Below are 20000 nucleotides of genomic sequence, written 5' to 3'. Positions count from 1 at the left end.
TCTCCTACAAAGTCCATCCATACTACTGTCAGACACAGCTACCACCAACAGTGTATACAGTACTACACAAGACTTTGTGATTGTACGCTCAAACAGGCACTCGAACCAAATGATAAACTAAAACAGTTTGCAATAAGCAATGTCTAAGGATGAAACGTTCCTCAACCGAGTTTATTTTAGTGATTAGGCAATCTTTCATGTTTCAGGGAAACTAAGCACTAATAAGGGGAGAGTCTGGGTATCAGCATATCCTCATGTGACAGAGGAGCTTTACAAAGATAATCCAAAGATAATTATGTGGTGTGAGATCATAACGTGATGCCAAGTACTGCAGATGTTTACCTTGACCTTTTGAGTGAATATATGGCACCTAATATAGAGGACCTTCAACAACCATCATTTTCTAGCAAAATGGTGGACCACCAAATTAAGGACTGCTTATTCGTGGGTTCCTTAATCAAACTTTACCAACCAGTGGATTGTAAGGGACGGTCCATCTCCTTTACCACCTCGTTCACCAGATACCACCCCCTCTAGCCTGGATTTCGCATATCAAAAAAAGAAAGGGGGCTTCACTGATCTCAATCAAATGTTCACAGATGCCATTGCCACCACTGATAAGGGTATGCTACAGAAAACATTGAATGAAATCGAGCACCTTCTTGGTGTGGTTCTATGGTGCCCTTATACAGAACTGGAGAGGTGTTATGAGGTAGAAGATCTTCAATATCTATAGCTCATTTAGTAATAATTTCCACTTTTTTGTCTGTTCTTTTGTTTCTCTTAATATATTTTTTCATTTGTAATGAGACTCTTTAGACACCCCTTATGTAAACAGACACACATACTGTATATAATATTTATAAACATATATCCATACATATAAATTTATATATATATATATATATATATATATATATATATATATATATATATACATATATATATATATATATGTTTATTATAACACACTTAATTTTTGAGACCCTTTTGTTGATGATTTAGAATTTTACAATCACTCATGAGTGGCAGAGGCAAGGGATAGGACAATGTCCCAGAGAACGACCATATATAGATATGATAAGCGCCCAAGCCCTATCCACCCAAGCTAGGGCCAGGGAGGGCCTGGCAATGGCTGCTGAGGACTCGGCAGGTAGAGCCAGAGGGTATTCCAAAACCACTATCTTTAGTTCACAAGGACGGTGAGGTTGCACACACTACTAGAAAGTATCGGGCTTGAGTACACATAGAACTCCCGCCCAACAAATTGTGAGACGGACATTTACAACAGGCTACTGCAATCCTGATGAAGTTTCTAGCCAAATGACTTTCTCCAAACCAATCTATTTTCCAATATACTTGACTGACTGCAAATTATACAACAGAGTATCAGCATCTGTTAGCCGAGCTAGAAGTAAGCATAAATAAAAATAATAGTCAGAGTAAAGTTAACTATTTAATTTCTAATTGAAAGATGAACTCACAAATGCAACACACTGCCAGAATATCAAACATTCCACTTAACTACACAAAAGGAATGCTCATTAACATTCTTGCACCTCTTACATGCTAACATCTCTCTGTTTTACCAATTTTAGTCTATTATAAACAGTGGAGGAGAAAATTACTTCTGAATGGTGGATTTAGTTTCCATTATTAAATTCAACAGTAACAATATATCAGGTCAGTTTGTTTACTACAGATGACTACTGCAGTGGTAATAAACAGAAGAACCTCAACGCTGCTGCTCAATAAGTGCTAATGGTTTGAGTTTTGGATATATTACACCAAAATGTTGCACAGTTATCATCATTATAATCATTATATCTGTAACAATAACAAAAATAAAAATCTGACACTGGCAGCTCCAATGAAAGAGCTTTTACATATGTATCCCAACCAGTAACTTCCACACCAAATTTCGAAACGGGCCACGTAGTCAGGTAGTGCCTTCAGTGCACCTCGTGAGGGACACTTTAAGCCTAACTTAAAGATCTTTGCAGCGTAAATAATTCTGAACCTCTTGATGGGAGGAAATGCATTATATCCTGAGGCCAACAGCAATCACGATTGCCCTCATGTAAGAAGCTAGAAAACGTAAATAATCAAAATCTTTGTATTGTAAAGAATTGTAAACCCATTGGAGAGAGGAAATGCCCTATCCCCTTAAGCCAATGGAAAATCACATTTGTCCTCCTGTCAGAAGCCAAGAAATGCGAATGATTGCATGCTTGCCATTCTGTGAAGTCATCAACTGGCAGGGGTTAAAAGCTTTACCGCCTCATACCCCATATAAAAAAAATGAGAATTACTAATATACTATGTAAAGGGGTTTTGAGTATGTGAAGTTGAGTAGCATAGAAACAAAAATTGTATGAGAGTTGACTGGTAAATAAGATTAATCTGGATGTTTTGGCACATAATAGGACAGAAATGGAAGTATTTATTGCCCCCCCCCCAAAAAAAAAAATATATATATATATAAGACTAGAAAATGGATAGCACTTAGTCTAGTAGTCAGACTGAGTGCGGTAGAAGTAAAACTTCTCATATATCGTGTATAGTGTCCAAGAGCAAAATAGCATGACAGTGAAAAGTAATCTTTTTGTGAGTTCAGATCGAAGTTTGGTTAGTTTTAAAAAAAAATGGAAGGGAGCCTGCACTAAGTTATTTGAATAAAAATATATATGAATAAGTGACTGTCGTGTAGGTAATCATACAATTCATCGAGTAAATATTGCAGAGTCTTGTGAAGATATGTTTAGAGAGAGGTCTTATTTATTTTCTAAAGAAGAATGTTAATAAATATGATTTGGAGAGAATGAATGATAAGGAGTAAAAATTCCTAGATCATAGTTGTAATGGTGAGAACAGGAATAGCTTGAGGTATATCTTATCATTATTTGGTTGATGTATTGATACAGGGTGAAGATGGGTGTGTGAAAATGGGGTTGTAAATATGATTACGACAACTGATTTGGATAAGAAGGAAGAGAGAAGAGTTTATAAAGGAAAATTGGTGAACAATGGGATTTAAGATATTCAAGGCAACTGACCCGCAGTGCCCTTAGAAACATAGAAAAAAATACCATCATTTTTGTCCTTGGATGATGATTGGAGTAATGATGAACACAGGAGTTCACATTTGTAAGTTTTCTATAAACTGAAAATTGGAAACCTCTGTCATTTCTAAAAACATCTTAGATGTGTTAGTTTTAAGAAATGACAGAGGTTTTCAATTTTCAGTTTATACAAAACCGACAAATGTGGACTCGTACGTTCATCATTATTCCAATCATCATCCACGGAAAAAAATATGGTATTTTCATCTATGTTTTTAAGGGCACTGCGGGTCAGTTGTCCTGAATTCCTTTGAGTAAATGCTTGGGAAAATCCCGGAAATTGCAGGTATTTACAATACCCGCTGAATTTTATCGATACAGCATTCTATAAAGAAAGGAAAACGTTTAATAAAACTGACTCTAAACTGACGTCAAAATGAAAAACCATTATACAATCATTCCATGACAATTCATAAATTGATGAAAACTTTAAATGTCTATGTTATTTTTATGAACAGTATTTTGAAGGCTATGGTGATTAAAAATTGGCCTGTACTAAACAATGGACGTATTTGTGAGACCACATGTGTTTGACAGAGAGGAAAAGATCTCTAAACAAGACTAAATCAACATAAATAAAATCTTCGAACAGGAAACCAAACAATCAGTTTATTTCAACATATGAATAATTGTAACCATACCATTAATAGAAAAGGAAAAAAAGAAATGCTGTGATGTCAGGACATAATAAAAGGTAACATTATAGAATTTTATATTATAAAGAAAACCCGTGTGGAATTGATCAGCAGTAGTCCAGGAATATAAACAATTGTTCTTATTAAACTAGCTGTTATTTTTATTTCTTTATTACTACTTTCGCAGAGGTGAATATAAAGTATGACAATACGAAAGCGCTAGGTCAAAATTTCGTTTTTCTGATTCTTACTCCAGCTTAGTGACATATATATATATATATATATATATATATATATATATATATATATATATATATATATATATATATATATATATATATTTACATATATATGCACACATATACATACATATATACATATATATGTGAAATATACACACACATATATATATGTAATATATATATATATATATATATGTGTGTGTGGTATATACGTACATATATATCAATATATATATATATATATATATATATATATATATATATATATGTGTGTGTGTGTGTGTGTGTGTGGTATATACGTACATATATATCAATATATATATATATATATATATATATATATATGTGTGTGTGTGTGTCTGTGTACAGCATATATATGTATGTATGTATGTATGTACTGTATGTATAAGAGCTGGGTGTCAATAATAGTTTACGATTTCGTATGAAAAATAAGCCACAAATAACCTTAAAATATCGAATATACTAATCCTTTGTAATAATTCAAATAATTAGATTAAGCTGTTAGGTGAACCTACCTTGGCCAGGATTTGAATTTACGCCTTAATAAAGACGTACACGAGTGACAGGAGCCTCAATCCACCCAGTTATCTGTACATATGTGCCATATGCCCATCCATCTGTAAAGAAGGAAAATACCATTAAGGAGTTAATTATAAGTATTAACAAATAGTAATATACCTGTAAATATGGAACAAAAGCTAACCGGTTAATGGACATTTTGAGAGTAAATCATCAGGCTGCCGTTATTGTGACAACCGCCAGGATCTCCTTTGTATATATTGTACATATATGCACATAAACTATCCTGTTGCCATTTGTTGAATACTAAATGAGCATGTATGTATTATCAAAGCAGCAAGTGTGTATGAAAATACAAATGTAGGACATGCATCAAATGTTACCTTATATATATACATATATAAATATATATATATATATATATATATATATATATATATATAAAATATGTGTATATATATTATTCTATTTTGTATTCGATAATTACTCACATTAAAAGTTGTAATACCTATCAATTCGTACAGTACCAAATTTTTAAAATCACCACTAACCAAACTATTTTATCCAGTCTTACTTTTACTTTAATTAGCTTCAATCACCTACTTGTCTAAATCTGAATATTATATAACATACGCATCTCATGACACTGTTGTTACTAACGCCTACAGAGGGTCGGGAATGCGTCAACTGCGGAGCGACGTCGACGCCTCTTTGGCGTCGGGACGGAAACGGCCACTACTTGTGCAACGCCTGTGGCCTCTACTACAAGATGAACGGACAGAACAGACCTCTCATCAAACCCAAGCAGCGAATGGTGAGTTTCCTTCAAAAATCTTCCTTAATATATTGATTCATATATTTTGTTCAACTATGTTTTAGTTACTTGGAATGTTAAGGCCATAAAAGTAACATTTTTAACAATATGTAATTAATAACATCAATGGTTAAGGAATGTCAGCTATGTAAAACTAAAATAGCATGAAAAACATATAACATGTAAAACAATGAATGATAACCTGTCGTATCAGAGATGTCCTCATATTAAGTGAAAATTATCATACTTGAACACTCATACATAACACTTCAAATAATAAAATGAAAACACATAAGACTAAATAAAAGTGAATAAAAAGCAAACAAACTACAAAAGAGTAAAAGAAGAATTTTCACAAAACGGGGTCGGTAAAGAGGATCACACACGAGGCAGCAAAGATGTACACCTCGCGTGACGGGATTCAATTAATGCTATTTTTCCAGGTATGGTCATATTGTGTTCCGTTTCCCTCACAAATGTTTGTCAGTAAATTTGTATAATGTGCCATATGTTCAGGGAAAACGATTCAAAGAAGAGAATACGACAGAGAAAAAGTAGTTATACACACACACACATACACAAAAAAAAAAAAAAATAACGCAGTGTAAATGTATGGCTTTATATCGTGATCAAGAAATGGTCTAAGTCTGTAAAATATAAATAAGAAAATTAAAAAGTATTATTATGTTGTAATGTCAGCGTACATAGCTAATTGCTCTCTCTCTCTCTCTCTCTCTCTCTCTCTCTCTCTCTCTCTCATGAGTCATCAATTTCTCCTAGTTCTACTCGAACATGAGAACGTCTGTATACATTTTATTAATACCTCAGTATCCACAGAGTCATATTCCACACTCTCTTTCTCTCCGTCTCCTTCAAAATGATGATAATGATAATGATGATGATGATGATGATGATGATAATGACACTGCCTCCATCACTCCTAACAGAAGCTCTCGAAAGTGAATGTAGGCAAAACAGAGTCGTTATTGGTTTGTTGTTGTTGAATGCTATACCCTTGTCGATACTCTTTTGTGATCCATCATAACTGCGCGTCATCTTGATGGATACCCTTATTACACCTTTACTTTGTTTAATTAAAGTGCTCTCATATTTCCCTCAATTGAATCATCAGTTTCGTTGATGGAAGAGAATTAGTCAATTTCTGTTAACTGTTATGTATCTCAATGTATTGCTCTTCTTTTATCTGTCTAGGCTCTTTTAGTTTGTATGAATTATGTATGTATGTATGTACGTATATATATATATATATATATATATATATATATATATATATATATATATATATATATATATATATATATATATGCACACACAAATTCATATATATGCCAACATATGTATATATACACACAAACACGTGTATATATATATATATATATAATGCATATATATATGTATATATATAGACACATATAAATATATATAGGTAGTAGATAGTAGGTTGGCCAGTGCAACAGCCATCCGTTGAGATATTACAGCTAGAGAGTTATTGGAGTCTTTGACTGGCCACACAGTAATACATTGGATCCCTCTCTCTGCTTACGGCTAAATTTTCCTTTGCCTACACACACACACACACACACACCGAATAGATTGGTCTATTCTTTCCACATTCTACCTTGTCCTCATACAACTGACAACTTAGAGATTACCAAACAATTCTTTGCTCAAGGGGGTTAACTACTGCATTGTAATTGTTCAGTGGCTACTTTCCTCTTATTAAGGGTAGAAGAGATTTTTTAACTATGGTGAGCATCTCTTCTAGGAGAGAGACTTCAAAATCAAACCATTGGTCTGTAGTCTTGGGTAGTGCCATAGCCTCTATACCATGTCTTCCACTGTATTGGGGTAGAATTATCTTGCCATAGGGTACACACAGGCACATTATTCTATCTATTTCTCCACCTCCTGTATTTTTAAGTTTTCATAATTTATATGTAAAAGATATATTTCATTGTTGTTACTGTTCTTAAAATATTTTATTTTAATTGTTCATTACTTCTCTTATAGTTTATTTTTTCCCTGTTTTCTTTCCTCACTGGCTATTTTTTCCTGCCTTTCCTACTAGGGTTGTAGCTAAGCTAGTAATAATAACATATATATGTATATATATATATATATATATATATATATATACATATATATATATATATATATATATATATATATATATATATGCACACACACATATGTATATACACGCACACACACACACACACACATATATATATATATATATATATATATATATATATATATATATATATATATATATATATATATATATATGCATACATACATACATATGTTGCTATCACTCAGACGCTACTATAATAGGTACTTCTGTATGCAGTAGGTCAATAAATGAGTTACTGAAAGCGGCTGCATTTGCTTGCGTGCATTGTATCGAGTGATTTATACAACTGCAAATAAGGATGGAATTAAGTCATAATGGAATGGATGATAACAATCAATCCAAATTGATGTTTACTGACACATTACTTATGGAAAATTAAGTATTTTTCCCATTATTGTTGCATTGCAGCATACTTCCTGGCGGGCGTCAAAATAAAACGTAAAATGTACAGTACATTACAAGTCGTCAACAGTTATAGGGTCCTTGGAAGTTATGGCACTCGAGAGGGGTTCGCTGGTGGCCTATAATTGCCATGTTATCAGATATGCATCTTCAGAAACAGTATACTGAGGTCATTACTCAGTATTGTTCCGGTATCAGTGCTGTTGAATTATTCAAGCAAATAATTCAACCTCCACACGTAACCTCAAGGGACTGTGACTGACAACGTGCTTTCATGCTAATACTAAGTCATAAGGATCAAGAGTCGAAAAAATTCTTTTTCCCTCTCCTGCTTGTATACATACATACATTATATTTATACATATACATAGAGAGATAGCTATAGAAATATGTATATACATATATAATCGCATATAAGTGTAGTTAAAAATCACAAAAGCTGACACGTAATGTATATGCATTATAGCCTAAAAAGGAAAAGCGAAAAGACTTTATTCAAGTTAGCACTTTCGTCTTATCAGTGACATCGACTGACTCACAATGAGAATAAATGTATTGTACAATGATCAACAAAGAGACTGCTGAGGGATCCCAATTTCCTGTATAAATTCGATATCTTCATATATACAGTATATTTTCATTGTGAGTCCATCGATATCACTAATAATACTAAAGTACCAACTCCAGTCAAGTCTTTTCACTTTTACTTTCGTGGATTATATATATATATATATATATATATATATATATATATATATATATATATATATATATATGTATGTATGTGTGTGTATATATACACATATATAATATATATACATATAAATGTGCGTGTGTGTATATATATACCTTATACTTGTCGTGGCAATTTTCTGAAGCAGCATGCACATATATCAAAAATAAACCGAAATGCACATCCTTGCGCAAGTTGACTATGTGTACAAATCAGAAAGATAATGATATAAGGAAGAAGAATTCGAGTACATCGATAGTGAAAATGAGGATGATAATGAAGAGGATTACTTTTTGATCAGAGACACTTGAGAGCCAGATTTAAAGTGACAGTAAAATGCCTGATCTTTTACCAGCAATGACATACAGAAATTGAATCAAATGACATGAAGTGAATATAAGCAAGAAGTGGTAACTTGTGTAGTAAATTCAAATAGTACTTATAGTCAATTGTTTTTAGTGAGGCAGATTTACACCGACTCGCGGGGGTGCCCTTTTAGCTCGGAAAAGTTTCCTGCTCTCTGATTGGTCAGAATTATCTTGTCCATCCAATCAGCGATCAGGAAACTTTTTCGAGCTAAAAGGCACCCTAGCGAGTCGGTGCAAATCTGTCTAACTAAAAAAAATTGACTATAGTTATGGTTTTCATTTCCCCGATTCCTCAAAACTAAAAGATAAGTATTTTGTACATTAACAATACAGTGTGAGCTTCGGTCCATATTCTACAGTCATTACCCAAGTATAGGCAACTGTAGAAATTATGACCTATTGACATAATTTGCATGACATATGGTCTGATTGTTAGAATCATATGCAAGTTAAGAAGTGGAAATTTGTTCAGTCATTCGGAAAAGTTCCGATGTTATAAGATTTTAATTTCCCCTAACCCTTGATTTAATTGATTTCCCGATTAGTGGAAAAGGGTCTGAATTCTTTTTGTACCCCCCACCCCATACGCAACTATATTACATGATTATTTTACCCAATTTATTATTAAGTAACTCTTTAGCAGTATAATAAATCATTTCGTTACGCATATTTTTTTTTTTTTAAAGTTTGTATACCTCTTTATCTCTGGTGACCCAGATAACGCCCTAATTAGCATGAAATAGATATTTATTGTTTTGGGGAAAGTAAACATTATGAGTGGTCATTTGTAAAAATATTTCAAATTGTTATGAAGATATTACACTTTTCATTTACTTTAACCCCAAATTTTTCTCAACTTTTTGAAGTGTTAACCAAATTTCAAATGCAATTTTTGCCACTTATCTGTAGATCCCAGCTTAGCTTCAAGGCTTTTCTGTAACAATGGATATAGGCTTTTAAAAAATCACGGTGTCCTCAACTCCCACCAGGTGGTAGCAATGGGTAAAATTTTAGGGTTTAGCACAAGGACATAGTTAAATGAATTGAGCTATATATAACTGCACTACAGTATATGTATTTTTTTTCAGACATTAACCAATTTCCGAGAAAAGAAAGTACAATATCGCTGATATATTCATACAATAAAATCTGATTCATGGATGAGCCCCCAAGTAGGAAAATCACAGTGTTATCTGCTTCATGCTATTACTGCTACTATCATGTGGGCTCATTAACGGATCGTTGAATCACACCGAAATACTGCGATATTGAATTTTCATGGATACAAAACTGGGTCTAGCGTGGTCTTTGTACAATGAAATTACCAATTGCTAATAAATCCAAAATTCCTGACTTCCCATATCTCCTTTCAAGCTCCATTAAATAGGCTTACACACACACACACACACACACATATATATATATATATATATATATATATATATATACTGTATATATATATATATGTGTGTGTGTGTGTATATACACAGTATATTTATATATATATATATATACACATTATATATATGTATATATATATACTGTATATATATATACATATATATATATATATATATATATATATATATATATATATTTATAATGTGTATAGCTATATATATATATATATACATATATATATTTATAATGTGTATAGATACACACACATATATATATATATATATATATATATATATATATATATATATATATATATATATATATATACAGTTTTTATAAGAATACATTTCAACAGACAAATAGAGCTCCGCTTAGTTTCAGAATAGGAAGAAAACTGCACTTATGTCTTTCTACTTGACAAATGTTTACCCTTCCTTTGTTTTTTTTTACACAATTCATCGTCAGAATTACATTGGTTGAACAATGTAATTATACTCCATTATAAAGGCTATGTCAATGAGAATTTGAAATGCAAGAATATGAGGAACTTTTTTTAATGGAAAATTTAAAGATTAATTTTGAAATACATGAATGATTTCTTAAAAAGCTTCACATAATTTCATGACCAAGATTTTCCACTTTTCGAGGACGGTAACGGTTCCAGTCTTCCCAAAAGCAGGCTAAACTCCGAGACTAACTAGCTGCCTCAGAAAATATAAACTTGTAAATGCAATGATCTCAGATTTGATTCCCTTCTGAGTGGCACTGTTGTTTATGAAAGGGTGTGGCATTGCAGTTCTGGCATTTTCACTGCAATAAAATTGTTTCCATACAAGCCACATATGGCGTTTCGTTTCTTTCTTCGATGAAGCTCACGATTCCAATGTTGCAACGGGATTGATGTCGCGTATTCACGACTGGTCTCTCTTTTGAAACACGGCCTAAACCGTATGTATGTACTGTATGTTTGTATGCATGTGTGGACAGTATATATATATATATATATATATATATATATATATATGTGTGTGTGTGTGTGTGTGTGTGCGCGCGCGCGCTTGTGTATACTGTATGAGTGTGTGCATTTGTTATTTTTTGTGTTCAAGTATAAAAATCTAAACTTCAGAGAAAGTTTACGTACTCCAAACGAGAGCCCTGGTAAATAAATTGAATAAACAAATATATGAAGAACGGTCTGAAAAAAAAAAAATCATGGCCAAAGTAACCACATCAGAAATAACAAGGCAGCGATCCAGAATGAATAAAGCAAGCGACGAAGGACGTGGCAAAAATAACCTCCCCGCTTCCTCCAATCTCCTTCCTCCACCCCACCCCCAAATCCTCCTCCTCCTTCTTCCCCTTTACCTTGCTCCTCGCTGCTATCGATTACTCTCGCCTAGTGCCACTCAAGAGGCAGCATAAACCCAACCCTCCTCCACCATAGCCCCTACCACCTCTTCAACCCCCATACTCCCACAACTCCTCCGTTACGGGATTTTCAAGTGGTTGTGGTCCCAGGCGACTTGGAACCATGTTTAAATTATTATAATGATGAAAATGCTAAAAGATGCAAGCTAAATAATTATAAAGCTTTCATCTTTAATGCTATTGTTAATGGTGATTCGTCGTCATCACAACAGCTATTGCGGCACTGGAAAAAAAACAGACCTTTTAGGCAATGTTAAAGATCAAACTGATACTTGGGACTATTCCTTTGATAGTCATATCATTTTAGAGCATTTACAAAATAATTCTCTCAGTACTCTAACACAAACAAACAACCACAAGCGAAAAGGAAATACAATCTGCGTTGTTTACATAAAATATAATTTAGTTTACATGTAACTTAACTCATTGTCTAGTGTTAATATACGAAACCTTGGATCCAATATTTCGTGATTGCCTTCTCTTCTAGATAAAAATTCAATGATACAAAAATATGCCTATATTTACATTATAGGTATATAAGTAGATGTGTCACTGATAGCCTTAAGATTATAGTCAACTGAAGTGAGTGCGAGCAGGAATGGAATTGAGCAAGACTTAAACTCAGCTTGACACCGTCAAAGCAGGCCTATTCCCGTCCTTTAAAATTCAACTTAACACTCCGAGAGTATCCATTAACCTTAAAATTCTTAAAATCCCTATTTATTATCCTCACGACAATCTCCATACACTCTTCTCACAAATACCATTCACCCTCAGGAATTGATACTCATACACACTTGTACTGACAACGTCCATTCACCACCTCCAGACTCTCAGGATAGCAACCATCTTCACATCCCGATAAAATGTTCACAAAGAAGCAACCCTTATGTCCTTTCCAAGACTCCTATAAAATGTGTGGGCAATCCCAATAAACTGTACCCGTAACCCTAATAAATCTAGAGAACATCCCGACAAACCAAATAAACTATACTGACTATTAACAAATGTCATCTGACATTTCCATACACTCTTACGGAGCTTATACGCATAGAATGACCAAACTTCATTTTACATAACATACAATAACAAAGTGACTCACTGTTGCGCGAGATAAAGCAATTCTCGCATGCTCAAAATATACCAGCATGCATCCTACAAAACATACATTACATGGTCATACAATAACGATCTACGTATTGCAGCCGGCCAAATGTAAAATGCAATTTCCCCATCAATCTTAAGCAAGGTAAAAATTAATTAATTAATTATTATTATTATTATTATTAGTAATAGTAGTAGTAGTAGTAGCAGCAGCAGCAGTAGTAGTAGTAGTAGTAGTAGTAGTACAAGCCGAGCTGCAACCCTATCTGGAAAAGCAAGATACTACAAGCCCTAGAGTTCCAATAGGAATAGCAGCCCAAAAAGGAAACTGATAAGATAAAATTATACCATAAAGTATAAGAAAAATTAAAAATAACATTATGAACATGAGAAAAGGACAGTGGTGCTGATTTTGATAATGGTCCAAGATGAAGATAAAGCAAAATACTGACAACGAATGTAACAAACATTTTCATTAACTATGCATCCTTAGGCCTTCTTTAGAGCCTGCTTAACACATCGTTTAAAAAGAAAACAAAGACGAAGAGCAAAGTGACGAAAAAATTTGCAAGAGTGTATCCTCATGCAAAAACTCGAAACACAGGACATTGGAATGTCATGGTACAGAGGCTATGGTACTGACTTTGGAGTTTCTCTTTCCTATAAAACTTGCTTACCATAGTTAAATTTTCACTTCTACATTTACCATATAAGTAAATAGCTACAGAACAATGGCAGTAGTGACCCACTTAGTGGTAGTGTAAAGTATAATATGTAAAGTTGTTAGATGCGTGAGGAAAGAGGAGAATGTGTAACGATTATGCCAGACTACATGGTGTATGAGTGGGCAAAGAAAAGATCATGATCAAATCTATTCCATCCAATTGAGAGAGAGAAAGAGAGAGAGAGAGAGAGAGAGAGAGAGAGAGAGAGAGAGAGAGAGAGAGAGAGAGCTTCGTTCTATTTTGATTTAATAGCATGAAACGTGTTATTTGTCAGTTGGAAGATCCCTCTTCATTAACTGCGTCATTACCAGACAACAATTACTCGTATCATCCAAGGTATAGAGAGATGGTATCAGCGGCGTGTCGAAAAGCGTTATTTCCTTATTGTAAAGATGGCATTATTTGGAAACAAAGATGTCGCACTGTATCATGACTAGAGCTATAAGTCTTTTACATATACCTGGTTTGGTTATGCACAGAGACAAGCAATATCACATCGCGCAAAACACATCATATAAATATATATATATATATATATATATATATATATATATATATATATATATATATATATATATATATATATATATGTATATATATCCACACGCACCTATATTGTCAGTATTCGAAGTGAGAGTAATTCTTCTTATTTACGACTTTTAATGAAGGTGGATCAATCCCAAATTCTAGTCTCAGAAGTTTTATTTTAAACCTCAAGACTGAATTTGTAAAATGATCCCTGTAATTCCGATGTGCAACCAAAGTCTTGTCCCATAGGCAGAAAACAGAGCTATGATTCATACTCTCTTACAGACAATCTCTTTGAGGAAGTATTTATTTAGTAAAAGGGAAGCTGGTCTCTTCAAGGACCTAGTCTCCCATCTGCAATGGCAGTTGTTGATGAGAATAATGAAGATAAGGAGCGCTTGTTGCATGGGTAATCAATCGCTAAATTATCTTCTTGCATAAATAAGAAAGAACAGAGGAAACAGTCGTGCCTACCTTTTCTTTGAAATAGCAGAAAAGAATAAGAAAATAAAAATCTTGTAATAACCTTTTCTTTCTCCCTCTCTCCATCGCCGCCCCGTGATCCCAACGGAATAGAAAGGAAAAGAAAAAAGAAATCTCCTAAACACTGGCGCTCAAATCACCGCACACCACCAACTTTTAGCCTTCCTCTGCAATATCTCGTTTCATCTTCCAAGACTCAGAAATCCATTTGGAGGGAAAAGAAGAAAAGATAAGGGAATAGTATGGGTCTCCAAAAAGTGGGAATGCCCCCCCCCCCCCCCCCCGAGGGGTCCCGGATGAGGGAGGGGTCGTTGCCAGTGAGGCTATTTACGTTCCTAATGCCAAGCCTCAAGAGGGACCATCAGCGTACGCTTGTCCTTGTCTCAACGGCGGGAAATTTTTGACTTCGCGTTAAAGATAAGAAGGCTTTGTTTTTTTGCCTTACCTCAATTCAAGCAGGATCCTGCTATGTTACATGGAAACGCTGAATTATACAATAATTCTTTATTCAATGTAATAACAAAATACGGAGATAGCTGAAAAGACGTTATTAAATATTTACAGAAAATAAAATCAAGTCGCTAAGCGCCACTGGATTCGGAGGCGGGTAACCAATATCGACATGTCCATTTAACTCTGCTCAACTACTGCACTGGGAGACATAACCCCGAGTCATTAAGGTCCATTCTGTCGTCCATTGCAGCGGATCCGTGGACCTTACGAGCCGTCACAAAGTTAATGTTACTCTGACAAACAGTTTGGTTGTGTGAAAGCGGTCGTTTCCCGGCAACCGTATCAGATGGGACCCATAATAGATTGCAGATATGACGTCAACAAGCCCCGCCCTATGAGGATATCTTTCCACCAATCAGATGGCTAGATAGCACCAGATAGCGACCAATCCGATGGCAGATAGCGGCAGATAGCGACCAATCAGATGGCGAGATAGAGCCTGATAGGAGGAGATAAGGGGTCTGGAATATAAAGTCTGGAATTAGGGTGAGGGGAAATATTCATGGCCCAAGAAATTTAGCCTTCCAGGATTATTAAAGAAAATTGGTCACTTCTTAATGCTAATGAGACACAAGACATCAAAAGGGAATTTTCAGTTTAATGTGTATACAGTACACATTTATTTTTTCCTCACATTGAAGCCAGAATGATTGCGAGAGGTTTTCGGTGATATAAAAATACATACTAATTACCTGAAAGAGGAAGAGCAAAATTTACGGAAATGACTTCCTTGCACTTTTGGTGCGGAAGAGAAACGTAAAAGCCCCTCAAGTAGAAATCATATAGAATGAATGATTACACAAAGAGCAAAGACTAAAGCCGTAAATCTCGAGATCTCTGAATCTGGCAACTCTCTTCTCCCGGCAACCAGCTAGGTCCCCTCGGGAGAGAGAGAGAGAGAGAGAGAGAGAGAGAGAGAGAGAGAGAGAGAGAGAGAGAGAGAGAGAGGAGGACATTAATACCAGCAGAGAAAAAAAAATTGTCCGCCACGAACTTTCAATTCATATACAGTATATAGATATGCTACAACCCTACACTACATCAGTTACCACAAGAAGTAATTCTGAAAGATAAAAATGACAGAGCTCTCCTTTGGTCGTTGCATTCAAATGAAGGATACATAACAAACCTTTCGAAGCATCAGAGTTGTGCAAAGAAACCAATGCATATTTGGCAACTGTGGACCTTTTCTCAGGGTCCGGAACTGAAGCTGCAATTCATTTATTTTTTTTGTTTTCCCCTGATAATATTTTGTTGCACTTATAGTTTTGTACTCTTCTTCATCTTTGACAATTTCCCTCTCGATCCATTCATATTGCTTTTAATAAATTCATACAAGTTTTATTACAGTCTAATTTTATTGACGTAAGGCATGTAACAATATATCACATTTGTTTTGTTTTTAAATAAATTAATTAATTAATTAATAATAATAATAATAATAATAATAATAATTTGGCCCATAAATACCATCAAGAACAAACGTACTAACTCACGAACAAATGAATACATATTGCAGTTACTCAAATACATAAAAATCTTTAATAAACAATTGTGATTGCTTTATTTGCTATTACTACATCTTCAATACGCAATGCCCTTGGCTTATTTCTGTGATTACGCTAGTTCAGCAGAAAATACTTTCATTTCTAATACAGCAATCCTTCTCAATGTTTTTTTTTCTCTCAAATTCCTAAAGAAATAACGATTACAAATGTCCCAAACGACCAATTTATTATGATTTACTCGAGTCATGTACCTTGATAATTTTCATCCAAACAATTTTCAATACAAGTTGCATTCTAATCAGGCCATGAGCCTAGCAATATCTCTTATAAGACTTGATTAGAATCCAGAAGGCTGTACCGTTTTGGTGTCACTTCATCAAAGGTGGAAAAAGCTTATTAACATATACATATACATACATATATATATATATATATATATATATATATATATATATATGTATATATATATATATATATATATATATACACATATATATATATATATATATATATATATATATATATATATACACACATATATATATATGTATATATATATATATATATATATATATATATATATATATATATATATGTCTGTATGTGTATGTGTATGTGTATGTGTATGTGTATGTGTATGTGTATGTGTGAGTTTTAGGGGGATGGGAGATAGGAATTAAAGTCGCCATAAAAAAAATCAGCCTTCGGTCAAATATTTTACTCAAATAATTCTTTTTTTTTTTACATTGGCTTTGGTAGATGTTATAAAAATATTAACTGGAAAAAAATAGCATTAATATAATATGACAAGAGAATCACAAAGAAGAAATCAAAGATACAAAACTTAAATTAAATGTGATCTTTTCTTTTATTATTGATACTTTTAGCAGTAAACTTTCTGGAAATCTAAGAGTGTTGCGTTAAAAATAAACTTTCCGAAACATCCTTAGTGGCCTTCGTAGGAGGTACTCTGGTTAATATTCATAATCACGATCAACATCGAAAATATTATGAAAATACTGGATCCGTAAGTTCGGCTTGAATACTTTTAAGGTGAAAAAGTTCATTTAACTGGTGAAAATAAAATTTGGACAATACCACTAAAGGGATAAATGGAAGATAAAGATAGTGACTTTAGCGTAAATAAATTCAAAATACATGACATTTCAGAACCAAGAACAATAACAACAAGAGGAAATATAATTTCTAACTTTGGTCCTAGATAAACAATGCACGATTGGATGTGGCTAACGGATCTTGGTTTACTAAAACCCCTTCTAACAGAGACTTGTCATTCAGTTCGAAGTGGAACCAAAAATGAAAGGCAGCCCTCGCCCTCCCTACTCATAGTCCTCGTTTTTCCCAGTCAATAACCGAGCTATAGAATCAGTGTCATCCTTCCCTAATCAATTGAAAACCTGTTTAATCTGACACGACTAATTTTACAACATTGATTTTTTAAATGGAGGAATAATTAAAATCCCTTTTGCTACCTGATAACCATACGGTCGACGTCCGCTGCTTTTTCATCGAGGAAAGTAACCTTACGAACGTTCTCCGTATCAGTCTCTTACGTGGTCCTATACCCTCTCTCTTACCTCTCACTCATTCTCCCACTCTTCCCCTCATTCGGTCTCTCTAAACACTCCAACTTGAGGGGTTGTTTTGAGGGCTTTTGGAGAGCTCTCATCACCCACAAGATGGACAGATAATAGTGATTGAAGTTACGGACTTTTCTCTATGTGGGTGGCAGGAACCCCCTATGGCCTTCAACAACCATCGTTCTGGATTGTTAGGTGGTTTCTAGGGTACATACAAGGAGACCATCGGTTTACATAGGGGCATGCCACATCCAATCCGTTCTCATCCAAAAAGCTTTTCTCTGGGATTTTGTATGTTAGCCTCTCTTTTAAAAGACAACCACAGGCATCACGAATGGTGTGCCGTTTCTCCAAACTTTGGTCAATTCACTTTCCTCCTTTCAATATATGGACGGTTTGGATGTTTGTCTGACGTGTAACGAAGACAGCATCAATTTCTGTTTTTCTATCAATCACTTTCGCATCTATCCATTTGCTTCAACTTTAAAGCTAAATCTTTTCAATTATCTTGAATACTACTCGGATTACGTTTGTACGCAAACAATTGAATTATTCACTGTGTGTGTCCTATTTTCTGTACTGCTTTGTTATCTCGTCTAACCACTTGTCAGCTTACATAGAAAAGATTTTCATTTTTACCTGTGAACATTTTACCTAGAATATATTAAATGTTCATTGGTATATAATGGCGCTATATATATATATATATATATATATATATATATATATATATATATATATATATATATATATATCATCATTATCATCAGCCGTTCCAAGTTCACTGCAGACAAAAGGTCTCAATCATGTCCTTCCACTCATGTCTTTCTATGCCAGTCTATATCTGCAAATTTTCTTACCTAGTTAATCCGTCGACTTCTCTTCTTTCCCCTGCTTCATTTGTACTCTCTAGGGCTCTATTCTGCTATTCTTTTTAACCATCTACTGTATTATCTGTCAACTCATTATGTCCTGCCCATGTTCATTTCCTTTTCTTACTTGTTGTTAGGATATTCTCTACTTTAGTGTACACACACACACACACACACACACATACACACACACACACACATATATATATATATATATATATATATATATATATATATATATATATGCGTGTTCTGTGGGTGTGTTCCCTCAAAGGCAATTCTTATGAATTTCTAGACATAGTGTCATCAACTATTTAACGCCAATAATTTTCCCATTTCCTTTAGCAGCACCTTGTAATTTAATGTACAATAACTGTTTTCATTCTCAGGTTAAAAAAAAAATATATCAATTTCCAATTTCTGGTACAACAACACTTCTCCAATTCTTTGCACATAACTTTTTTTTCCAAATTCTTGCACACTTCAATTTCGTTTGTATCCAGTAACAACGGCCTTTTTCTAATTCCTTGTATAACAACACTTGCTTAAATATCCAATTTCTTTTACAGCAACATCATTTTCTAATTTCCGGTAGTACTGCACATCCCAAAGTTTCTGTACAAAAAAAAAAAAAATAAAAAAAAAAAATCGTCATAAAAAGGTTAGCGTAAATTTTTCTTTAGCATATAATGAAAACATTTGTATTGCTTTCTGTACCGGCATTTTTGTCTTAGTGATGTTAAGATTAATCTTATTTCAATGTATTCCAGGCTCATAAATTGAATTTTACTTATTTAACAGATTAGTATCTATTAATTTTTGT

General features: G+C 33.8%; 1 protein-coding gene across 1 annotated transcript in view; it reads left to right on the top strand.

Moving 5' to 3' along the window:
• Positions 1–20000, top strand: part of LOC137649419 (GATA-binding factor 2-like) — a 277304-nt gene that overhangs the window by 114952 nt on the left and 142352 nt on the right. The window contains exon 4 of the mRNA XM_068382408.1: positions 5208–5353. Coding sequence (XP_068238509.1) covers positions 5208–5353 — 146 coding nt within the window. The remainder of the gene's footprint in view (positions 1–5207; positions 5354–20000) is intronic.

Source organism: Palaemon carinicauda, chromosome 1 (genome assembly GCF_036898095.1).
Source record: "Palaemon carinicauda isolate YSFRI2023 chromosome 1, ASM3689809v2, whole genome shotgun sequence".
NCBI lineage: Eukaryota > Metazoa > Arthropoda > Malacostraca > Decapoda > Palaemonidae > Palaemon > Palaemon carinicauda.
The sequence above is the reverse complement of the archived record's forward strand: the minus strand, read 5'-3'. Positions and strand labels throughout refer to the sequence as shown.